This window comes from Motacilla alba, chromosome 24 (genome assembly GCF_015832195.1).
Source record: "Motacilla alba alba isolate MOTALB_02 chromosome 24, Motacilla_alba_V1.0_pri, whole genome shotgun sequence".
Lineage (NCBI taxonomy): Eukaryota > Metazoa > Chordata > Aves > Passeriformes > Motacillidae > Motacilla > Motacilla alba.
This window is the reverse complement of record NC_052039.1, coordinates 2,864,375-2,890,114: the sequence shown is the minus strand read 5'-3', so window position 1 is coordinate 2,890,114 and position 25,740 is coordinate 2,864,375. Positions and strand designations below refer to the sequence as shown.

General features: G+C 51.9%; 1 protein-coding gene across 8 annotated transcripts in view; it reads right to left on the bottom strand.

The window, feature by feature from the left end:
• Window positions 1-25,740, bottom strand: part of LOC119711303 (protein CEPU-1) — a 363,561-nt gene that overhangs the window by 38,277 nt on the left and 299,544 nt on the right. For all 8 annotated transcript variants that reach the window (XM_038161307.1, XM_038161311.1, XM_038161309.1 and 5 more), the window contains one exon: window positions 12,150-12,382. In XM_038161307.1, coding sequence (XP_038017235.1) covers window positions 12,150-12,382 — 233 coding nt within the window. The remainder of the gene's footprint in view (window positions 1-12,149; window positions 12,383-25,740) is intronic.

The window sequence follows — 25,740 nt, the reverse complement described above, 5'->3', positions numbered from 1 at the left end:
CACAGAATGACCCCCAGCTCCAGGATGAGGACACCACGGTGCTGGAGGGACTGGGTGGGGCTCATCCTTCACAGGGCAGCTCCTGGGGTGCAGAAGCTTGGAAGGAATGGCCACAGCAGGTTCCTGGGAAATGCCCGTCCCAGGAAATCAGCTTGAGGTGATGAGAGCAGCCCCAGCTCCTTCCTACCCGGTGCTGAGCAGGGGCATATTGCAAAGCAGCTTTTTCCCACTGGCCCAAGAGCCAGACAACCTTTTGCTGCACTAATTCAGACCATGAGTTTTGTGCTTCTGCTTCAGGAGGGTACCATATTTCAATTTTACTAAAAGAGACCTTTTCCACTCAAAAATTTGCTAAAGGAAGCGAGATTTGATTACAAAGCAGCCCTGGCCAAATCCAACCCCTCCTCCTCTCTCTGTGCCGACAACATCCTCCCCTCCACAACAACAATCATCTGAGCACAAACAGACAACAGAGCTTTTCAGAAAGTAATGAACTCCGGTCGGAGCCAAGGCAGGAAGGGTTTAATGTTCAGCGCAGAAAGCTTGGCGAGGCCATCAATTATATAGCCCTGCTGCTGAAGGAGCAAAAAAAAAGAGAGTATTTCAGACAGACTCGGCCAAAAAGAAAAGATAGGGAAGGAAATCACTGTGAGAGAGATTTAATTTCACAAGCAGGGAGAAGTGTTTGCAAAAGAGGAAGAGGATCAAAGGCTGAAGCTCTCGGGCTGGCTGCGAGGAGGAGGGATTACAAGGACAGCAAACCACGGAGGAGACATCTCTGTTGATGCCTTGTGTCAGTGCTGGGCCAGGCAAGCAGAGCCTGGGGCACAAACTCAGGAGTCTGTTGGCTGTGGGGGCCCAGTGGGCAGGAGACTTGGGCAGAGAGGAGGGTGGATGGACACCTGTTCGTCTTATCTCACACAGGACAGCAAACCAGCACGGGGTCTGTGGCCTCTCCTGCCACGTCCCAAATCCTACCCAGGAAATTATACAAGATGCTACCAAAAAGGAGAGCTGAAATCTTTTGGGAATCTCTACTATTGGGACCAGTAAGCCAGAAATGAAAAATCACAGAATCCCACAATGGTTTGGGTTGAAAGGGACCGTAAAGGTCATCCCATTCCCACCCCCTGTCATGGGCAGGGATACCTCCCACTATCCCAGCTTGCTCCAAGCCCCATCCAACCTGGACTTGGACACTTCCAGAGATCCAGGGGCAGCCACAGCTTCTTCAGGCACCCTGTGCTAGGACCTTAGCACCCTCACAGGGCACAATTCCTTCTGTATGAGGGCATGGATCTACCTAAAACAAGAAGACCTTCCCACCCTGTCCCCTGCATGCAGTGGGGCCATGCTGATCCCTTCCAGGGATCCAGTCATAGACTGAGGAAAAAATTCACCTCCTTTCTGGAGGACAAAGGTGGTTTCACTGCTGTCTCACAGCAGGCATGGAAAACCCAAACCAGAAGCATTTCAAGACCACATTTCAATATCTTGTTTGAACAACTACATTTCCACATCTTTTACAAAGATCCTTGCCTTTTTGCTTTCCACTTCCTGCTTCTCCTTGTCTTTCTAAATCTCTTTCTTCTCCATTGCATCACCAGAACAGAAAGAAAACAAAATCACATCTCTTCCCATGTTTCAATGCAGCTCCTTCTTCCCATTTTCCCCCTCTCCTTCAAAACCCAAGCAAGAACAGTATGAAAAACCCCACATTTTCCACCCAGCTTCCCCCTTTATTCTCCCAGTGACCTCCCATGAGCCTGTCCTCAAGCATGGAGATGTTTGCTGGAGGTTCTCTAGCCCTTGGAGGTGGCAGGGCCAGGCAGCTTTTTGGCAGCTGTTCCCTTGGCCTCTCCTTTATCTCCAGCATTGTGTTCACATCTGCTTCCCCCTCTGCCTCTTTCCCTGCTGCTGCGAGTCTGCTTTTAAATCACTGCTCAGCACAGCAGCTGCCAGGCACAGGTTCCATGCCCCGTTTGGATAGGGGATCCAAAAGCCGTTTGCAAACCTCCCTCTGTCTTTTTTCTTCCCTAATTTTCTTAATTTTTTTTTTTTTTCCTCCTGAACCTGCCGGTGCTGCCACACTGTTTTCCCCTCCTCCCTTTTTGGCTGCTGAGCTCTCTTGGCTCTGGAAGTATGTTCAGACACCTGGTTGCTGGCAGCATGGGGTTTGGCAGCAGCTGGCAGCGTGCAGCTCTCCGATAGGGAATGGGAGGAGAGCAGGGATCTCACTGGGGGTCACAGCTACCCACCATGGCTATCAAGGATGTGCTGGTGGCCACTTGCACTGCTCCTGGCTTGCTGGTGGCTTTCTACCATGCACGTTCATCTGGCTTTGCCTGCAGCTTTGGCCAAGGACATTTTTGGTTTTGTGAAGATTTGTAGGGTAAAATAACACAGATTTGTGCAGCATCACTCAGGAGCTGGGAACGCATTTAGGACAAGGCATTGCCATCTGTGGCTCCCGTCCTCGGCAGAGTCCTGCTCCCAAGCAGGGCAATTTTGGCAGAGCAAGGCAGCGAACCCTAGGGAGCAGAGCCAGGCACGTGGAAGGCTGGATGCCTCACTGCCACCCTGCCCACGCAGTGGCTCCAGGCTAAATTCCCATTCCAGATCGCAATTTCTCTGTGCCACCAAAAAAAGAGAGGGCTATATCCTTCCGGCAGCCAGCAATGTACCAAATTCCCTGAAAAAACTTGGCTGATTCCTCCCCAACCCCCTTTCACTCAGGGTTGTGCAGGATTGCAGGCCAGGATCCCCATGGATGCCACCTTCATGGCAAAGACTACACCAAACAGACAAAAATCCCTTGGGAAGAGCCCTTTGCTTCATCCTCTCACTCCCCAAGCCCCTGCAACAGGTTTTTGCTTCTGGACTCGCCTCCAGAGAGACTGGCCAGAAAAATCAGTTCTAAAGGCCAAAAAGAAGAGCCAGATTAAAGTATCAACTCTGAATTTATGCTCAGGACTTAAGGTTTAATAATGCAACAGAAAATCAATATTTAATAAAGCAAATGATGGAGAAAAACAGTGAATGGGAGATGAGCTGCTGCTCATGTTTCCAAACATGTAACCCCCAGAGGAGCAGGGTTGGCAGGATGGATGTGGAACCAGATTGCCACAAAGAGCTGGCACACAGAACGCCCCAGGTCCCAGTGATTCCAGCTCCGGTGTCAAGGGGAGCTCACGGGTCTTTTATTAAAGGACAAACAAGGAATTACTGCGGTGGTCAGAATCCAAACACTCATGGAGAGAGATCAAATGCTGAGGCACAAGGGGAGCCGAGCAGCTGCTGCACTGAGCAGGCCCAGACTGGGGCTGGGCTGGAGGAATGAAGGCAGGCAGCAACACCCCCAGATTCAGGTGCCAAAGAGCTGTCTGGGGATGGAGATCTGAGAAGCTGGTAGGGAGCACAAGGGCTAAAAGCAGAAGGAAAATTCCTGCCTGCTGTGCAGGAGAGGAGATGGATAGTTCAGGTGGGTAAGTAGACAATTGGGGCACTAAGCATGGCTGGCAGGTGGGGTGGCACAGCAAATGTGCATCCCTGAGCATGGCAAGCACATGTCCTGGACACGGCAGGAGTGCATCCCTGGGAATGGCAAACCTGCACCCCTGGGCACAAACCACACATCCCTGGGCAAGGTAAACCTGCATCCCTGGGCACAAACCACACAGCCCTGGGAATGGCAAACCTGCATCCCCGGGAACAAACCACACAGCCCTGGGAATGGCAAACCTGCACCCCTGGGAACAAACCACACAGCCCAGGGCAAAGCAAACCTGCATCCCTGGGCACAAACCACACATCGTTGGGAATGGCAAACCTGCATCCCTGGGAATGGCAAACCTGCATCCCTGGGCACAAACCACACATCGCTAGGAATGGCAAACCTGCACCCCTGAGCATTGCAGGAGTGTATCCCTGGGCACAGCAAGCAGACATGCCTGGGGACGGCAAGAGTGCATCCCTGAACACGGCAGACCTGCATCCCTGGGCACATCAAGAGTGCATCCCTGGGCACAACAAAGCTGCGTCTCTTGGCACAAAGTGCACATCCCTGAGCACAGCAAGAGCTCATAGCTGGGGAAAACAATCATGAATCACTGAACACAGTGTGCATCCCTGGGCATGACGCTTGTCATGCCACAAACCACAAATCCCTGGGCACATCCCTCAGCCAAAAGCACACAGCCCTGGGCATGGCAAGTGTGCATCCCCAGGAGCGCTGGGTCTGGGCAGGATGAGGGGAGCTCTGCGATGCTCGGGACAGATCAGCAGCTCTGCCTCCCTCCCCTGGAGGCTGGAGAAAACTGCAGCGAGCCCCTGCATGGCACAGAGATGTCCCCTGCGCCTTGCCCCCCACTGCCTTTCCAGCCCTGATACAATTCTGCCAGCCGGGAAAAGAGGAATTTTGCCCGTAGCCATGGCAGCGATAGCAGGTGCTTCTTGGGGTACATGGCTTAGGGTGCACAAAGATCTGTGCCCCACCTCACAAAGTCTGGGGACTCTGGATAAATCCTCTAGGCAAAGGAGACTCTCACTTGCACAGGAATCAGTGCCCTTGGATGAAACCCCTCCTCTGGCACACTGTGTGTGCCGGGTTGTCTGCCTGGCCCTGCAGCATGGCAGTAATTTGTAGCCTGTGCTAGGATCCTTCACATTGAAAGATGACATATAAATATAAAACGTTATCACTCTATAACAGCCACATGCTATAAAACGCCAGGCAGAAGGATCTGGAACTAGATGGAGGCAGCGCTTTAAATCCTTCCCTGCAGAGTTACTGCCGCTAAAACAACAGACCCGCTCCAAAGAGCTCCAGCAACGGAGGGAGAAGAGGACAGACCCCGATAAAAACACCACAATTGAGGAATTAGATGAATAAGTGATGGGATTACAGCATGACCTCCCCATGCTGACAGCCCCAGGGTAGCAGCAGCACCGGCGCACCGGTGACGTCTCCTCCCATTCATCCCCTGCTGTGATTTTCGGCGGATGCTCCGTGTTCTGTAGTAACAGCAAAGCGCCGGTACCAGCGTTACGCTACAGCGGGCTGACTCCGCTCCCGCGGTTACGATAACAATGCTGTTACTGTAGTAACATTACAGAGCCGGGGTCTCACTGTTCTACCCTTAATTTTATTGTCGTAAGATTAAATTGCAATAATGTTATTGAGCTGCCATTAGTGTTGCCATGGCAACAATAACATTAAGGTAGCGATATCGCATTACAGTGGTCCAACCGTTCCACCACAAATATTTTAATGTAGTAAAACAAAAGAGATTGCTGCAGTAACATTAAACTGCAGTGACCTCATTAAACCCCCACCGGCTTTATCGCAGCGCTCCTCTGGAAACCGCACGCGGCAGTGGGAGCTGCCCTACGCTCATCCTGGGTGCTGCTGTGCCACCCCTTCCACGGGGAAGAAAGGGACGCGCTGCACATCTGGAGCGCCACGCACAGCTCCAGTCCGCCCTGCCTGGAGAGCTGCCGCTGCCGCTGGCCTCCCGGGTTCACCCGCTCCGCAGAAGGGATTAGCGGAGTCACTCTTGAATGGCTCCGGGTGAGGCAGGTGACCTCTTCCTGAAAGCCTTTGGAGAGGTTGGGTGAGCGGGGCTGCTGGAGCTCGCGTGCTCAGAAAGGCTCAAAGAGGAGCAGACTCTTGTTTTCTAGAAGAGGGGTGATGCGAGGCTGACCTCCGCAGCTCTGAGGGAGTAGCAGAGAGAGTTCCACTGAGCTCTCCTCGCTGCCACAAAAGTGCACACAGCTGAGCCAGGGAGGATGGAAATAGTGGAGCCACGGGGATGTCAGAGGTGGGAATGCCCCCAGCGCTGAGGCACGGGACATCTGGAGGAGACCACAAAAGAACTCTGTCAGCGCTGCCTGAGGGAACCCAGTGACAAACAGGACGACAGCATTAGCACTTCACTGGGGACACAAACAGGAATTAGCCACAGCCTGGGTGTACGCGAGAAAGAAAAACAGGAAGGAAATTAAACTGGTCTGTGTGTCCTGTGAATCACTGGATCTTCCTTCTCCTCTGCTCCAGTCTGCTGCCAATTATTTCTCCTTGGGAACAGGATACATCCTCCCATGACTCTGGCAGTGCCTGGCCCCACTTCATCCCTGGGGTGCCAGGCAAGCCCGGAGGGGAACGGTTTGAAATTGGAAAAGTTTCATTTAGAGTAGATATAAGGAAGATTTTTTTTTTTTTTTTAATGAGGGTGGTGGGGTCGTGGGCAAGGTTGCCCAGAGAAGCTGTGGCTGCCCCACCCCTGGAAGTGTCCAAGACCAGGTTGGACAGGGCTTGGAGCACCCTGGGATAGTGGAATGTGTCCCTGCCCACGGCAGGGGATGGAACTAGAGGGTCCTTAAAGTCCCTTCCTACCTAAACCATTCTGGGATTCTATGACTTCCCTTCATCCCAAACTCCCTCTTACCAAGTTGCCCGCCTTCTAACGAAGGTGAACTCATTCAAGCACTGTTCACCTCTCTCTCCATCGCTCCCTCCCTTTACACCAGTGGGCTCGTCCACAAGCTCCAGGAAGGAGTGGCATGGTGGGACACACCCCCAATGGGATGCAGCATGCCTGGCTCCCTCCAGCAGCAGCAGGGACATGAAACTGGGGCAGCCTGAAGCTGCAGCAAGGGCAGAATGTGAACCCAGAGCAAACTCTCCCACAGTACAGACTCTGGAGTCTCTTTTCCCTCCCTGCTCCCACCCCACGATATAATTGCTAATTAATAATAACGTTTAGCTCTCAGATAGCGCGTTCCATCTTCAAAGACCTCTGTCGACATTAATGAATTAATCCTCATCAACCCCCCTGTGAAGTAGGTGACAATTATTATCTCTGCCTCACAGATGTTAAACTGATTTGCAAAGAGGTCAAGTGACTTTGGGGAGGCTGGAGGCAGCCTGGCCGGGTATGAGGCCACTCCAGAGGGGAACATGGACAAGAACATCCCAGAGAAGCAAGGGCTTGGATCGAAGGGTATGAGGGAGATGGAAAGATCCAGGGCCAGTAATGGACGTGGGACCTGCAGAGATGCTCCCCGAGGGCAGAGCAAAACGAGGATAAAGAGCCAAAAACTAGGCCAGTGCGTGAGAGCGTGTGGGAGACCTTCAGTCCTCCACGACAGCCCTGATACAAAAGGCAAGGATGCTTTGACGGAGGGACGGTGATTAGCAACAAAAGAGAGCCGGGGAAGGAACACATCAGTCAAAAGAGCCAAGAGCACAGGCGAAGCAAGGGAGGATCTCCATTTCGTGCTGCTGGTTTCCTCCCCTCCACTGCTTTGGGGAGGCTCTCCCAGCTCCCCCATGCCTTTTAGGAGTATTATCCAAACCTGCTTTTGCTTCTAGAAGGAGTAGCTGCTCCCACGGGGGGAAATGTGTGGACACACCAGTAAATCCATGCCAGAAGCAGGGGGAGAATCTTGCCCAGTGTGAAACTCCAGCCCACGGCTTCAAACGTGACCAATGTCTGCACATCCTCTGCCACTGGTGGGCAAATCCCTTTTCCCTCCTTGCTCCCAGAACCGGGGATGTGCAATGCAGGCATTGGTGGTGCAGGCTCAGCCTCACAGGTAAGGTGACGATGACTACAGGATCTGAGCCCTCCTCCCAGCAAAGGCATTTCCCAGGCACCCAGGCAGCAAAACAGCAACAAAAAGTTCTCCTTGATGTCCTACGAGTGAAAGGGGCTCGTGGCATCAAAGGAAAATTAATTGGGCAGAGTTTGGTGGTTGAAACAAAGCTGGCTCGTGCACTACAGCCCCACTGGTGGCTTTATCTCGCCGGCACAGACCTTGGCATTGCTGCTCCCTGCACGGGGACAGGTGCCACCAGCACTGCCACCTCTGCCCCCCGCCACCCCCTGCCACCTGTGTCCACAGCCCCCCGACTCTGCCGAGCAGGTAATTAACTCCCAGACAAAGGCAGGGATTTGAAGATTAACCTGGGCTCCGGAAGGAGTGGGGAAAACTCATTTACACCAAACAAAAGGGGAGGGGTGATTAGTTTCTCCAGTGACAACAGCAAGAGCCAGATAGGACCAGGGAAGTGATAAAGAAGCAGGGAAAGCGCTAATATCCCCCCAGTTGCCTGCTTTTGCCTTTTTTTCCCTTCTTCTTTCTTTCTTTTTAAGCACTAAAATTCCACCATTTTCTATCATGCAAATTCGTGTGCCTAAGTGAGATTAAACTCTGGCAGGCTCCGTGCCTCCTTCCCCAAGTCCATTTCCCGCACTGAGATAAGGCCAACTTCCTTTAATGCATCTTACAAGGCAGTGGGAGTGTTTTGCAGGCACGCATTGGAGACGGCTTATTATCAATACAAATAACAGCTTTCCAGATAGCGTCCTTCTCCTCCTACCTCGCCTCTCTCCTTTAAACCCAGGAACCCAGAGAACTGCTTAAATAGCTGAAATGTCCTGCAGGGAGAAAGGGGAGGCTGTGCCTGAGATGCTGCTGCAAGAAGTAGGACTTGCTAAGGAAACCAGAGTGGGATACAGGAGAGGAGAGGAGAGGAAGGAAAAGCATTGCTCCTCTGAGGTCAGTGGGAGCTAAATCCTATTTCTCACTCTGGGTTTCTCCCCCACTCCAAGTTCACAGCTTGCCTATTGCAAGTGGGGCTTCCTTGGATTTTCTTTCTTTGGGATTTACTCCCAAAAACATCTCACCCTCCCCAGGCTCCGAGGCAGACTCCTGCAAACACATGCAGTGCTGCTTTCTGGTGCTTTGTCTGGTCCTAAGGCAACTCCTCCAAAGAAGGAATGAGTGCTGAAGGAGTGGGAGCACCTTCCAGACCCTGCAGATGACAGGGATGCTCCCTGAGCTGCTCATTTTAGCTCTGTCTGTACTCTGGGTGCATTTGCCCTGGAGAGATCCAGGTGCTAAGAACCTCCTTGTGCCTTTGGCAGCTCTGTTGTTGGCTGACATCAGCTTGGCACCACCAGCCTGACCCCATTTAGAGCAGTCCCCAAAATAGCAGGTCTGAACTTTGGTGCATTCAGTGCCAAGGGTCTGCTGTCTCATTCCTGAGCTCATTTGTCCCACATTAGCACAGAGGCACCGACCTGCTATTCCTGGATCAGCAGCAACCACCTTTTCCCTTTTGTACCAGGATTTCAAGACTGACGAGTGTTTCTGAAAGCCTGGCCAATGAGGAAAAGTGGGGAAAACAGAGCTTGGATGGTTTCAGAAAGAAGGCGGCTAAGGGGCACTAGGATAACAACCTTCCCAAAAGCAAAAGGTTATTACAGAGGACACTGATCAATTGTTCCCCACATCCACCGGGAATAGGCTGAGAAAAACTCCACTTCATTTGCAACAAAGAAGGTTTAAGTTAGATATTAGCTATACATTTTCTAATTAAAAAGGTAGCAAAGCAGTAGAATAGATTGTCTGGGGAGACTGAAGAACCTGCTTTGTTAAAGATTTTCAAGAATAGCTTTCACATGTGCTTGGCAGCGAGGTCTCTGCCTGGTTGCAGGGGGACAGGATAAATTAGCTCTTGAGGTGCCTTTTCCCCACCTATTTTGGGATCTTGGCCATCCAATAGAACCAACCTAGAAATAAATGTGCAGCTCACTCCTCGCTGCAGCGTGGGCATCGTCAGTTCCGGGTGTTTCTACCTCATTTTCTCCTTGGGGATCATTCCTGACCCTCGTACTCTGAGAGAATATCCTCCTCCCACCTCTATCCCTCTCCTGTGATCTGCTCTCCCCCCTCCCATAGCTCTGCTTCCCTCCATCAGCCCTTGGCCTGAACCACAGATCCCCTCCGTCCCTGGCTGTTTCCCAGCGATATCCCCTAAACCTGAGGAGGAGGAGGGAGGCAGGCATGGGCTCAGAGTCTGGGCCTGGCTGATATGCACCCATCCTGCCTGCCTGGGGGAGCAGCAGGCTGCTGCAGTCCTGGCTGGAAGAGGGAGAGCTCCTTGCCCCCTGGCAGTCAGTGCCTTTGGAGAGCACAGCCTGCCCCGGGGCACGATTTAATTGCATCCTGAGAGGCTGGAGTGCTCCTGCCTCTAGAGCCGTGCCCCCAGGCCCTTTCCTGGTGCAGCAAGGGGAAACTCAGGACCTGCCTAGAGCAACCTGCACACCTTCCTCTTCCTGGCTAAACCTGTTAAAAAGGAGACACCCCCTTTCCCACCTCCTCGAATCACCTCTCCTTTCCTATCAAGCTGCAGAAAGGGGAAAAATGTCCCAGGGCCATGTGCTGAACTCGGCACATCCCTGAAATCCAGGGCTGAGTGACCCTGTTTTCCTAGGAGGGGGAATAAGCACCACTTCCCACAAGCTGAATGTTGTTTTGGACAGGATTATTCCAGAATACATATTTATAGGACCCATTTTCCAAGGCAGGAGAGTTAATCCTGGCACCAGAGCCCAATTTTCATCGAGGTCATTAAGGCAGGTTTCCCTTTAATTGGACATGATAATTCACTTTCATGTCCTGCTCTGAGAAAGGGCTGGGTGAGCCAAAGAACAGCTCTTCAAATTAGGGGGCTCGCTCTCCAGAGCTGGAATTTCTGCCGGCAGCACGAGGATCTTCAGCACATTACAGGACTGAGCCCATCACTGAATCATCCCGTACTTAACTGCTGCAAGGAGTTAAGCTCTGACCTTTTCCTGCAGTACCCAAATATCTCTTCCTAATGATACAGCCAGACAGGGGAGGGATGGGCCTGGATGTCTGGTGATACAGGAAATTTAGGTCAGGAAGCGGGAATCAGAAGAGAACAGATAGAAATTGTCCTGCATCACCCCAGCATCTGATAGCGACTTCAGAACTTGCTGGTGATCGACTTTGGCTTAAGAAATTCAGGCAGGTAATAAGAGATTGCAAGATAAACAGCCAGAACCAGGGCTGGCAATGCATCCGCTTCCCCTCTGCGCTTAATGGAGATGGAGAAAGTCCGGCTCTGGTTAGTCAGCTTGATTGCTTGAAGAGAAAAAGGAAAATGAAAAGGGAGGGAAGAAGAAAAATAAAGGCCCTGAGTCTGGGTTTTTTCCCCACTTCTATTCATTAGGCTGTCAATAGTGCTCAGGCCTGGAATATCGACGGTGGATTAGCTCAACCCGACTCTGTGTACAAGACCAATGCCTTTTTAACCCAGCTTGTTTCCAAATCAATACACCCATCAGCATTCGAAAATTAGCCCGAGACGAGATTCCAATACTCAAGCTGGTGTGTCATGTTAAGAGGGCTCCCGGCCAAATCACAGAAGAAGCAGCATGAAAAAAAATGGTTGCTAGCAAGGGATTAGGAATTTTCCATTAATCTTCCCCCAGGCTAAGAGCTCATCAGGCTCCGTGTGTCCCTCCACGAGGCTCCCCCTTGTCCAGCTCTTGCCTTGCCACATGGGCACAGGATCAATCTTCCATGAATGTCCAACTGCTTGACCATCCCATGTGGCCACACCTGTCTGTCCCTTCTCAAGAAGTCGTGTGTGCTCACACACTTGCTGAAGAGCACATGCAGGCATCCACTTAGCCACCAAAAGTGCTCCAGCACCCTGTGCTGGTCTTTCTCCTCTTCTTCCTCCTCCAAAAGTATGGAATTTCAACACACAAACACATACTGTTGCGAGGCATACACACACTCCCACAAAGCACACAAATCTGTCAGCTCTCTCTTTTCCCCCAACACAAGTTTTACTTCAAGCACTGCCTCCAGCTTGGAAAACAAAAAAACATCAAAAAATAACAACAACAACAACAACAAACAGCACCATGGGTTTGCCAGTGACTGTGTCTGGAGGCAGAGCTGCCTGTGTCAGAGCCCTGGGATTATGTCAGCAAAGTTGGATAAAACCAAGGCTGACAGAGTTCAAGAAGCATTTGGAGAATACCCTGAGACACATGGTGTGACTCTTGGGGATGGTGCTGTGCAGGGCCAGGACCTGGGCTCCATGATCCTTGTGGATCCTGGTGGGCTCCTTCCAACTCAGCAAATTCTCTGATTCTGTGAAAGTCATTACCCAGCTTGGGACGATCCACGCTTGTGGATCAGCCTCTACTTCTGCACCAAGCTGTGCCAAATGCTCAACAGAGGAGCAATGGGATTAGAAGACACCAAGGCAAAAGGAACAGAAAGCAAAGTCCCAAGCCCTCTACAAACCCCCTTTTTCTTACCTTGCACGATGAGATGGACACGCGATGTCTTGGGGTGATTGTCTGTCTGCACAGAGCAGGTGTAGGGGCCCTCATCGTACACATCCACATCCTGGATCTGGATGCTGTACTGGGTTTTGGTGTTGGCCAGGAGCACCACCCGAGGGTCCAAGCACCACTTGTCATTGCCGGCATAGAGGATGCTGCTGCGGTTCAGCCAGGCCACCCGGGTCACCCGGTTGTCCACGGAGCACCTGGGGAGAGGCAGAGAGGTGACCCATCAGTGCGCTGCTCTTGGGCGCTCTCCTCCCTCCCTTCCAGCCCTGCTGGTCCTCCTGGCACTATTTTTAGCTTTGCTGTCAGCAGCACTTTCCGAGACCAAGTGCTTTCAGTGTCCAAAGAGGACAAGGTCAGCGCTTTCCCTGCGGTGCTCAGGACACCAATATCCATCTCAACCGGCGGCTCCAGATATTTGACCAACAGCTTCACAGAGTTTCCAGATGCAGGGAGGTCAGAGCCACCCAGTACCAGCCTTTCACTCCTCCATTCCAATTTACTCTTTTGCAAACTCCCAGACAAACAGAGCTGAGCCCAAACCTCCATCCCAAGTCCACACATTTTTTGGAGGTGCAGGTTGTTACTTCCTGCCCAAATCCATCACCTGTCATTGTCTCTGCAGACCTTCACATCCCTGCAGCCACACAAAGAGATGCAAAGTGATGCTGAGTCACAAAGGAGCAAGGAAAATTTATCTTTGGAGAAAGCCAGCTCTGACACACACCTCTAAAGAGAAACCTTGAACATCTGACCATTTGTCCCCTCTGTCAACTTTTCCTTCCATACGCATCACCTGCTCCGCTGCACCTCCCTCACTTGTGCACCTCACCTGAGCTGAGCATTTCACTTTTCCAGGGATGTTTTGGAAGTAGAAATCCTCTATATTCAGCCTCAATAAGCACCTGACTTCCCCCTGGAGACAACACAGTACAAACCTAGAAATTATTTTGATCCTGAAGGAGATTACTTTCCTGTCAACATTAGCTGGGATCAGTCTTGCTCCTCCCAAATGTTTCTACCAGTCCTGTAACGCCCCATTCCCATGTCCCCAAGCTAGGTTTGAATCCTCCTATTGCCACAAGACAAGCATCAAGACCTTCCCTAAACAGCAGAAACCTGCAGCTCCCACAGCCAGCTAAACCCCTGCTTCTGTCTGAGAAATTCTGGGATTACGGAGCCATCGGGATTTAGCCACACTTTGCTGGATGCTGGCTCCAGAGCATAATGTCCCTGCATAAAACCACTCAGGCTAAGATCCACTGTTTATATTCTCCCCCAAACGACTTCATCACTTGTGCAGTGGCTGGGATGCAAATTAACTTCAGGGGAAACGAGAGGGAGCCCAGCAGCTTCTGGGACGTCTCACTCGGGGTGACTTCAAGGAATGTAAGGGACTTAATGGGCTCCACATGCCAGACTGCACTGACAGGGGAGCTAATGGCAAGGATGGGTGTATCTGTGGCACGTGGACTTGTCCTGGACACTCTAGGAAGCGTGTCCTTTCTCTGGGTGAGCTGTCTTCTTGCTGGGGGTCCCTATGGCCCCCTTTGGGTGGGGATGCACATTTTCTCCAAGGGAACAAGTGATAGGACAAGAGGAAATGGCCTCAAGTTGCACCAGGCAAGGTTTAGATTGAATATTAGAGAATATTTCTTCACTGTAAGGGTGGTCAAGCCCAGGGCAGTGGTGGAGTCACTGGAGGGATCTAGAAGTCCCATAGGTGTGGCACTTGGGAGCATGGGTTAGTGGAGGACCTGGCAGCACAGGGGAATGGTTGGACTGGTCTTAGGGGCTTTTCCAACCTTAATGAGCCTGTGATGGAAGACTTCTCTTCCTGCGTCCATTACTGATGCCAGGGAAGACACAGGCACCCACGTGGGGACCAGTTGTCTCATTCAGCCTCCTTTTGGAACATCTTTGGCCCCAGCAACTGCAGGAGAAGCTAAAATAACCCACCCAGCCTCAACACACACATTTTGGAGGTCGGGGGTGACAGAGGAAATGTGCGTAAGATGTGTTGTCTGCAGCACAGGACACCTCTGATTTGCCAGTAGCCAACTCCTGCTCCATCCTCCCTCCCTGGTGTGAAAAACAGCCAATAAATTAAACCATTTTACTACTGTTCCATAATGATATTACGATAATAATAAATTAAATGTGAGCAGATTTTTATGATCTGCATTAAAAAAAGCAATAGATTCAGTCTGGGCTGAACACCAAGAACTTGGCTCTTGCTCTCAGCTGCATTACAACTTGAGTAAAAGGCCGGGGAGTTTAGTTGCACAAGTTGAATTAAACTGGAGATTTCTTCCCAGAGGATGGGTTTAGTAGATTGAACTCCAAATCTCAGCTCTGCTGGTAGCTCAGACCTATGGGGCACGAATAAAATGAAGTGGTTATTTGGTGTTTGGCGCTGGTACCATGAAATAGGCTCCTGTGGTGGTGGTTCTGCACAAACACAGGGGTGTCCAGGGCTGGGTGATGAGAAACCAGACATGACTTGAATTTCTCACCCAATCCCCTCTGCAGACGTTACCTTGAGGAACTGTAAGCAGGCTGAACTAAAAATATATATTTCCCCTCTCCTCCTCCATGCCAGGTCTCTTTATGAAATGAATCAGCTTGGAGATCCTTGGATAATAATGGAGCCAGACAGTGCGCAATCCAAGCATTCCCTCTATCATATGGGCATTTAAGTGCTTTTGAAAAGCAACGGGGCTCAGGTAACGCATGAGGCAGCAGTGAAATAAGCGCTTTCGCCCTTCACAGCACCCAGGCACAATCTCTCCTTATCATCCAGACACGCTTCCCTGTCCCTGGGATCGGCAAGCTTCAAGCTGCTACTTTATATTCTTCCCTGCCTCTTAAAGCTCCTGAGCCAACATATATATATATATATATAAAATAAAGCGCAGCACAGCTCCTGGGAAAGAGGTCCTTTGACCTTTGGATGCACTGGGCTATTTAGGGATTGGCAGTTGTGCTCCTTCCTGAGCTGCTTCCAAGCACTCTGCTCCTCCTGCTCCTCCTCGCACAAGCACAGGTCGGGGTCCCCACGGCCAAGGCTCGTCACAGCGACCTGATGCTCTTCCAGCCCCTCCATCTGCTCCTCCTTCCCTCCTCCAGCAGCTCCTCTCTCCAGCAGCCCGGTGCAGGGATGGGAAGCCTCCTCTCCCACACACAAGCAGCCGAGTAGAAAGCCTTTGGCTTTGGCCAGGAAGCCACAGAGAGCAAAGCCACCGCCGAGCCCACAGCCTCCCCTCTTCCCACCCCACTCCTGGCAAAGTGCAAAGCCCTAGGATGCCTCCTCCACCTTGCTGGAAGCTCTCACTTTCCCTCTCACCCCATGATGTGCCAGGGAAGGAGGGGAGGGAGAGGGAGAGGTCCTTGGGGTGCCGGAAAGCAGTGCTTGCCTCCAAAAAGATGATCTAAAAACAATTAAGCACAGATGAGGTAATTTTCTCTCTCAAGATCCTTAATCCTTGTTCCACTCCTGCTCAGACAGCAAGGACTTCTCCTCCAGGAAGATGAAAAACTGCTGTGTGCCAGCATGAGGTGGAGATGATGCTGCTCTAGACACTGCTGCCTCTCTCTGCTGTTTCTTCCCCAATAAACCCAGAGCCCCAAGCCTCGGGGTTTCTCCTCTGGGAGAGGGGAACACTGCCTGACTCACCACTGCTACATCACCCTGGGGCAGGAAGGGATGGTTTGTAGGGAGATGCAGCTCCTCATGCTGCACTGGACCCTCTGTTCCCTGTGGCCTCTGAGGGCACCTCAAAATGACCAAAAATTGGGGCATTTTAGACAGTTACACGCACTGAGCAAAGGTGAGAGCTGTGAATCTCCATCCTCCCCAACTGTCCCAACCCACCTGCTCATCCCTTGCCCTGCACTCCCCAATTAATGATATCTGGCTTTAAAGATAACTGGCAGCTCCTTGCCAGGGAGTGTGAGTTAACTCAGGTTTTTAAAGTGGTGGGTACAAAGGGACACAGGCTGGTGCTGACCCTTCCAGATCTGTCAACATCTCCCACAGCCAAAATTTCCAGGCTTTGTTATCCACCCTCTTCTACCAAGTTGGTCCGTTAGGGACTGGCCACTCTCCCCCAAACTGGGGTTCCCAAACATTTCCACAGCCTGAGGGTTGAGCTCAGGCATCCAGAGGGCCCCACAGGTGCAGCCAACAGCCCACCTGGCAGTAGGGACAGCACTCAAAGACAAATTGGAAGAGGGAAAGCAACAGCACAAGGATTCTGCCAGCGAGCACAAAGATGAGCCGGGCTGAAAATGCCAACAAAGCCATCAGTGGGGACAAAACAGCCTGATAAACAAGAACCAGGAATAAACAAGCAGCAGGGTGCTGAGGCTGAGTTCCCTGACCACTGATCCCACCCGTGCTGCGTCCAGCCCCCAGCACCTCCCTGCGACTCCAGAGCAGACACAGATGGCACACACCAGCAGTGACATGCCCTCCTGAAATTCTCTCTTTGCTTTCTCGAGTTTGCACACAAAAAAATGACATGAGAGGAGGTGGGCAGGCAGTGGGGGGAAGGAGGTTTTTAATTACTGAAGTGTAGTAATTGGCACACAACACTTTTTTTGTTGCCTCTTATGCAGATTGCTGGTGTTCCAGAGGGCTGGGCTGGAGAGCACAGATTGTCTCAACCCAGCAGGACACACAAGAAATGAATAATGTTAATTAGAACTGAAAAGAGCTCAGCAAAATTACCAACCTGATTGCTGCTTTCATTGCAATTATCGAGGTACAAGCTCCATCATGGGGAGGCAGAACGGGGCTAAGCCTGGCTCACCCCAGCAAATGTGGAGGCCCAGCCTGGGCTGTGAACAAACTGACCCTCCCCAGGCTCAATTCACCTTCCACCACCCCCTAATTTTTATGGCATGCCCATCCTAGAGAAACCACCTTCCTAAATCCTGGCCTTGATGGAATTTCACAACAGCATTGACCCGAATTGTTTAGGTTGGAAAAAACCTTTAAGACCATTGAGTCCAAGCATTAACCCAGCACTGCCAAGCCCACCCCCTAAACCATGTCCCCAAGTGCCACACCCACCATCAAGCATCCCTAGATGTCTTTTCATTTTCTTCCCAATCTAACTCAGCTGTTCCCACACACTTCCAGATTTTTAATCAATCCCACAGCAGCAATGTTTTGGTTTTTTTTTCTGCTATGAGCTAAACCAAGCTGGAGATCAGGAATAAGTTTGGGATTTATCTTAAAATTGGGTGCAAATCCTCCCACTGAGGCCGGGTAAGAGGACAGGATGCTCTGGGCCTGCCTTGTCCCCAGCTTCTCATGTCCCAGACATCACCTCCCAGCCTCTGCGCCGTCAGCCGAGCTATAAATGATCAACTAAAGCAGCCTGCTGCCCGAGGCAGAGCTCCACATCTTCAGATTTATTTCTGTGATTATCACATTTTATTGTTATTTATTAGGATTAATTAAAGGCCGGGCTGTGAACAACTCAATCCCAGTCAGGCACAGTCTCTTCCTATGATGTTTGGAAGAGAATTTTGGCCATCAGTTCCTGAGCGAAGGGAAAGCTGGGGCCAGACTGTGCCATGCTCCTTAGGACAGGCACTGCCCACGATCCTGTGAGGTTGGCATGCCCATGCCATGGACAGCCTGAGGTGTGGATATCACACAGAACATGGTCTGGAGATTTTTAACTAATAATATCGAGCCAAATCTCTCATTGTTACAACCCAGTCTGGTTTCGCTCTCTCTGCTGCATTGGGCTGTCACGCACCAGCAATTTCTCCCAGTCCAGCCCTTCTCCAGCAGGATTTACAGCATCTGCTCCCTTTCTGTGCACACCCAGGCTGTGTTTGCTCACACACCCTCCCTGCAGCACTGTCTGCTCACATCCACAGGGCCAGCCAGGGCTGCCCTGCACACCAGCCCCCCACAGCACGCACTGAGAGCACCCACACACGTGGGGAAAAGCGTGTGCTCCTCCAGCCATAACCCCATTCTGCTGGAGCAGGGGCACCCAGCTCAAGCAATGGAGCTTGGATGGCAAGGTTGGATGTGCTGGTCACAGGCTCCTTGCAGGAGACATTCACAGTTGGACTGTTGGATTAAATGTCTGTAGGTTTGGTACAGCTGAGAGCCCCCAGTGCTCAGTCAGGGACTCTAATGAGGGCTGGAGGCTCAGCCCTGCTGGGGTGAGTGGCTGTGATCAGGTTCTTGGCATTCCTCTCCTCACCTGCTCCCCAGGACCAGCCCAGTCATCCTCACCCTCACTGTGAATTTGGCTGGAGGGCATCCCTGGAGCTCCCACTGATGTGACACCACCAAAGACACAGCCCGAGGAGGTTTTCACAGCACAGAGTGGCTCACAGGGCCAAGAAACCTCTTCCCTGCATGAGCTGCCAGGTTCCTCTCGGGCAGGAGCTGACCCAATGATTAACTCAGCAGTGGGGTCTGGCAGGAAAGGGGGGGCCCTGCTGGGGCTGGAGCCTTCCTCCCGTCCCCCCTGCAGCAGCCAGAGCCTCTCCAAAGGCTGCAGGGTGAGGAGGTACCCTTGGATCAGCTGCCACCCCAGTGCCTCTTCAAAATAACACTGAGCTGGTCAAAAGCAATGCTCAGAAGTGAAAAATGAAACCCCTTTGTGCTTCCCTGCCCAGACAGTTCCATGTTGGTGTGGCAGAGGGAGTCAGGGCCCTAGACTGGGAGGTCTTGCATTTCCCACTGACTCATGCAAGTTCCTGCCCTTCATTCCTGCCCTCTGCAAGGCTTTAAAGATATCTGGCAGCTCCTTGCCAGGGAGTGTGAGTTAAGTCATGTTTATAAAGTACCTGATCTCCTCAATTGAAAGTTTATACATGCAAATGATTCACACTAATTACATTAATAATAATACTGGGCTCAAAAAGATCCGCCTTGGTTCACTGCCCGGGATTTGCAGAGCTGCAAACAACTCCCAGTGTGCTGCCTTAGACACGGTTATTGGCACATGCCAAGGAAACAGGAGGAAACCGGACTGGGAAGGGAAGAAGAGCTGCAAAAAGAGCTGGAGCTCCTGCTGACTGAGCATCAGGCAGGGTGGGGAGCAGGCACGGATTCCGCGAGCACCTCTGTGTGCATCCCGCAGTCCTGGGAGAGCCCTGTGCCGCCCCGAGGGCTGGTGCAGAGTGGGCAGATCGCGATGCAGCCGGCAGGGATGGCTCGTCTGGAAAAGTCTTTATCTCTCTGCAATGCAGCAGTGCACCAGCACCTTTCCAAGTCCCGTGCTCGGCTCATCCAGCCTTTCTATTTATCCTCCTATTGTCTCTGCTAACAACAGGGCTCTGCACATCTATAGCATCTTCCATCTCGGCATCCCGGAGCGTGCCACAAAACGTCAATGAGGGCAGTGGCTCACAGAGCACGGCAGGAAGCGTGTCCCTAACCCCGGCTGTGGCTGGCTCCCTGGGGCACCACTGGAGTGTGCTCCTGGCCCATCTGCTTGGGTGCCCTCCAGAAGTGCTAATGGCACCGGGCACGGGGTGCCACCAGCACCAAAATGCCTGTGGGAAGCTGTGAGGGGACACAAATGACATGGGTACCACCAGGGAACCCATAGGAGGGATCCTGTGCTGAGCTGTGGGACAATAATTCCTCAGGGTTTTCTCCTTTTTCGCATTCCCAAAGCCCAAGTAATGAACGGGAGGCTCCTGGATGCCAGCAGGCAAACAGCCCTCACTGAAAGCCACCCCTCCCCTGGCACTCTTCCAGGGCTGCCTACAGAAGGATCCTCACTCCAGCAGGGAGGGCATCAGCCCAGTCCAGGACCAGGCTCTGGCAGCTTCAAAAAGAGGTGTGGGAAATGCCACAAGAAGAAAATAACTCCCTGATGATCTCATCCTCTCCCCTCAAACATTATGGAGCAGCGTAAACCCTAGAAAACAAGGTCTCCTCATCTGAGGAGGTACAGAGAGGTTGTTTTCTCTCTCTGCCTCCAAAAAACTGGGGATCTCTCTCCCTGCTCTGCACTTCTCTCTAGAAAAAATGCTCTTTACCACCTACTAGTCCCGGGCTGAGCCACTCAAGTCACCCCAACTCCCCATCCTTCAGCCCCCCCGGCAGCTCCCGCTCTCCTCCTGCAGGCTGCACTGCCAGCAGCCAGCGCCGATCCCCGGCGCTGAACTCGCCCAATTACGAGCTGTGCCCCGGAATAAATCCCGGTTCTGCTTTGCCAAGTGACACTAATGGCCCTGGAATAAAGCGATGCCATCCACCCCAACGGGCTGCAAAGGAGCGCGTTTAACTGCGCACACAGGCAAGGCACTGCTGAGCTTAACTGCACTGAAAATGCATTCCAAAGGAAGCGATGCACTTAACTTATCACAAGTGGGAAATTATCACTGAAGTGGCTTTTCCTTAGAAGTTGAGGCACAAAACAGGAACGGTGAGGGGTGAACGCTTTCTTCCAGGACTGCAGAGAGAGATGGAGGAGGGAATTGGAGGCTGCTGAAGGATGCTGAGTCTGGGGGCTCTGTGAGGAGGAGCAGGGGGCGAGAGGGAGGGAGAGGTGCTGCAAACAGTGGCCTGCAGGACACTGATGGGGACAACACAGGGAAACCTGCCCAGGGAAGGGCACAAGATCAGGAATCAGGTTTTCAAGGCACTGGCAGAGCTGCACTGGGCAGCTGGGGGAGCTTGCACTGTCACTGCCTTCTGCTGACCAGCTGGGTCTAGATAGGATCATTGAGTGCTTTGGGTTTGAGAGAACCTTAAAGATCATCCTGTCCTACCCCCTGCCATGGGCTGGGACACCTTCCACTCGAGCAGGTTGCTCCAAGCCCCATCCATCCTGGCCTTGGATGCTTCCAGGGACGGGACAGCCACAATTTAATGTAGCAAAAATATGCTGCTATTGTACGTATATATACCATATCTCTATATATCCATCTATCTATTCTCTATCTATATATACAATACCTATATATACCATGCCATCTCTACAATTCTAGCCTGGGAATAATTGCAGGTTACCACATCACCTTCCTACACCAGCTCTCCCTCACGCTCCTAATTGCGTCTTCACCACGATACCTGAGCTCGTCGTGCTTCTGCTGCCAGATGGGGAGAGATGGGAGAGACAGAACAAGGACAAGCAGCAAATCCTTAAATTAAAATAGAGAGGTGGTCCCAGCAACTCAAGGCTGAGTAGGAGGAGTGGGGCATCCCAAGCCTTTGGAGATGAATCCCGAAGCCTTGCAGTGCTGTGCTGCATCACAGGGTGATTCTTCTTTGGCAGAAGAGCACAAACAGCTGAGAGAAAAAGCTGAAGTGTGCCTCTTGCTCTGACATCTCAGAGAACACAGCTACCCAACAAGAGCCTGCACAGCTTCTCACAGACACATAAACCCCATCACAGAGCCAGATCTTCTTCCGCTACCTAACCAGAAGGTGGTTTGCTACATAAACAAAGTTCAAGTGCTCATCTCATGACTCCCATGTGACTCTTTACAAAGGAGTGGGGACCTGTGCCTGAGAGAAGATGCTAGAGAGGCACTGGCATAGCAAGGCAAGTGGTGAGCCAGAGGAAGTGGAAGGGAGGGGCAGGAGGGATGTCAAGGAAGGAAACATGATGGAGCCAAAGCAATGGGACCTTCTCCAGCCATGCCATGGCACCAAAGCCCTTTCCTCATTTATAAAATAGCACTAATGAGACCAGGAACAAAAGAGGGAGTGAGGGAAAGGACCCTTCCCAGTAAATACACCCCCCATCCTTCCCTCTCCCCTTGAGGACATCATCCTTAAAATATATTTCATTTCACAGCTGCATTATGGTACCACAAAATCCTGAGAATCCAATTTAAGAACAGATTACCTCCTCACTTACTTCATTTGAAGCAATTACATGTTAATTTTCATTGAGACCAGCCTAATGCATACCAATCTGATGCTGCAATCTCATTTGAATACTTGAGGGAAAGCTAGTTGGGCTCTGGGCTCTGGAGGCTCATATTTAAAGGGCCACTTCACATTTCCTTTTCCTTTTCCCCTGGTTATTTACGCTCTCATCACACTTGAGGTGCTCCCTCCCTCCCTTCAGGGCGTTCCCAAGAGCTGCTGCCACTCCTGAGACAAAATAAAAGTGCCCAATAAGTGTTGCAGTAATGCTGCTGTGTCCATCACCAGTCCAACCCCCAAGGCACAGCCTTCTCCAGGCCAAGCTTCAACATCAGCCACGTTCCTCTCCATCAGTGAGGGACATCCCAGCATCCAAGTCACGGGGAAACACGTGCTCGTCTCTGCAAAGAGACTCCTCCTCCTCCTCCTCCTCCTCCTCCTCCTCCTCCCAGGCCAGAAACAGGCTCCACCACGTTTCTTGCTGATGGTTATCTCCAGCTCCTCACACTCACTCAGTCTCTCCTATCTCTGCAGAGCCGCGGTATCGATCGTGTCTCGGACACCAAGCCTTGAGTAATTAATAATGCCAGGAGAGTGTGGATCCTGCTCAGGGCTGAGGCGGGGAGGCAGCTGCCCCCGGCTGGCTGCACGCATCCCGGTGATAAGCATTCATGTTGGAGGCTGCACCTTAATTAGATTTTTCAGATTGCAGAAGCCCTGAGACACTTGTGCAGACACCATATAAATGTATATTGCATTGTACTGTAATTAATCCAGGGTGATGGAGCAGGAGCCCGGGATTCACAGTGAGACAATCAGCATCAAAACTTCAGCACATCATTGGGCTCAAGCCCACCCTGTGGCCCAAACTACCTGCAAACCAAAAAAATCTCCCTCTTCACTCACCAGAGACACATTGGACAACAGGAACATCCCAGAAGCCAAAGGTTTCCTGGTGCCTCCTCCCCAGACAAGGCTTCCACCATTAAATGTACATCTTCCCTTCCACACAAGCAGTTTAACAGCCAGAAAGACAACAAAAAGCACTAAAGACAAGCAGAGATTAATTGCAGCTCCTCCTCCCCAAAAGAAATAATCGATTGCATCAGGCAGGTGTCTGTGCTGTCCCTGAAAGCACGTGGATGTCACAGCCATGGGCTCCAGACGTTTGTATTCCGCATCAGACAGCCAGGATGCTCCATGAGCACTGAGGGAAGTGATGGGGTGAGAGAGTTTTGTTGGAGAAAATCTTTGGAAAAGGAGTTTGCGCTGAGGATAACTCAGGGAAGGTGCAGGAGGAGATGAAGTGACAGATGAAAAATTGCTGTCTGAAACATCACTCAACCTCCTAAAGCCTCCTGTGCCTGTGCAAGTTGCCTGCCTAGAGCAGGGGGGAGATTTTGCTTGCTGGGAGCTGTGGGACATTTTCCTGGCTGTTATGAGCTTCCCTAGAAAACAGAGATGCACAATGCAGGCTTGGATAGCTCAGGGCTGGTCCCTGCTCCCACAGGTATTTGCCTGCAGCAGAGATGCTCTGCTGACCTTGGATACACCCAAACCTGGAGCTGAGCTGGGTTTGCACCAAACCACCTCACCCCAACCCTGCTCCCTCCATCCTGGGGCAGCCAAGGGGTTTCACACGCATTTGGAAATTCCTGTAATTTCTATTAAAGCAATCAAACTGTTGCTGATTGAGTCCAACAGCCTTTGCCTGCAGGAAACAACCACCAGCACACTGGGCCCTCTGTGCAGAGCCACTGGGCTGGATGGGACCCCTGGGGAACATCCTGGCTGCTCCAAGCCCCACGGTGGCTCAGCCTCCACTGTGGTTGCAGGGTAAAAAGCCCTTTGGGGAGGAAGGGAGCTGAGCTGGGAGCCTGCTCTGCCACGGCACCAGTGGGTTTGGGAAGGATGAAATGAGTCGCAGGGCCCCACGGTGTTTGGTGAGAAACCAAATAATCAGGATTCAGGGGAGGAAAGGCAGTTACCTGGGCAACAATGAGCTGCTAATCCATCTGCCACCCCGCAGGACTGCCCAGCTGCTCCTCCACTGCCGGGGGAGCCCCCAGAGCACACTGCAGCTCCACGGCCTCATGGGGGTTATCCCATCCCGATTCCAGGCTGGGTGGGAAACCAGAGGTGACCCCACACTCAGCCCTGCCCTGATGCAGCCCCTCCCCAGCCAGGCAGCTCTCAGCAGAGCCAGCAGCTCTCGCTGCCTAGCCCCACAGCCCGAATGATGGTGGCCATCCCCAAGACATAGAAGGAGCTGACATCCCACAGCTCTGTCCTGCCCTGGGTACCGTCCCTTCCCAAGGGACTGGCCATGCTTTTCCCGTGCTCCATCTCCCAGCACACCCAAAAGCTCCTCTGCAGTGAGCAAGGAAGGAGATGCCTCTGCTGGCAGGCATGGATGCAGGTGCCAAGGTGACACAAGGACAGGGATGCAGGGGATGCCAGCACCCCCCCACGATGTCACTCTCCTGTGCCATGCACACCCCCACCCCTCTGTGGTGACATGGGGCCTGCAGCAGCCTCTGCTCCCCATCCAGCTGCTTTGGCAGGTGGAGAAGCACCAGCACTCCAGCTAAAACAACAGTTTTGGTGGCTTGGGGATAGGATTTCAAAGCACCCAGAGAGACTTTGCCTGTTTCCTACTGATCCAACTCAGTCCCCGTACAAGCCTTTGAAAACATGTCCTTTATAGTTTTCCATTTTGATGTCACATCTGTAAGAATATATGGTGGGGCTTTTTTCCTTCTTCTTCCCCTCTTCTTCTTAAGAGGAGATATCACACTTTGAACTCTAATTTTTATTTATTTTCGTTTCCTAGAAAAGGACTGATTCCCCACTGAGCAGGCATGGAGGAAGAGAAAAGGGGGTGGAGAGGAAGCCTTCAAAAAGTGCCCAGATTTAATTTTTTATCAGAGGAACAGAAAGAGAAATTTGTTGATGATCAAACAGATTCAAGTACTTTAAAAGAAAGCGACCGCCGGTAAATGGAAACTAGTTAAGGAATTACATGAAAGACATGGGAGACACTCGAGGAGCAGAAGAAACGCTGTAACCAAGTGGAAAACCAAACCCATCTGTCCCAAACCGCTGGAGCAGTGATGAGCGGGAGGTGAAGTGTTTGCTGTGCAGATGATGGGAGAGCTGGAGGTTTGCAGAGCTCTGAGCCTGCCCCGTGCAGAGGGAGCCCAGCGCCAGGAGCCAGCGCCCAGCCAGGGTGTTACCTGCTTGCCTCCCTGTGCAGCTAAAACAAGTGGAGGCAGGCAAATAAAGGGCTGCATCAATTTGAAAAACAGCTCCCCGGGGGCTCCGTGTTTTGCTTTTCCTCCTCGGCACATTCCAGCTCGAGTGCGCTCGGTTTATAAATTCGAAGGGAGTGGGATTGTTTGGGTTGGGTTTTTTTCCTCCCTTTGCTTTGGTTTTAATCCAACGGCAGCACTTGAACACTCAGGCTGGGAGCTGAAAAGCCGGCAGAGCCGGGCAATGGGATGCGGACAGAGTGATTTAGGGAAGGGAGGGGCAAGCAGAAGAGGAGGAGGAGGAGGAGAAGGGAGTGAGGCCATGGCAGCACCAAGCTGGCCTGCAGGAGTCACAGGCAGACAGGGCTTGAGAGAAGGAGCCGGATCCATCCCAACCCTAACAAGCCTTGCCAAAGCCCTGAAGAGGCCAGATCCTATT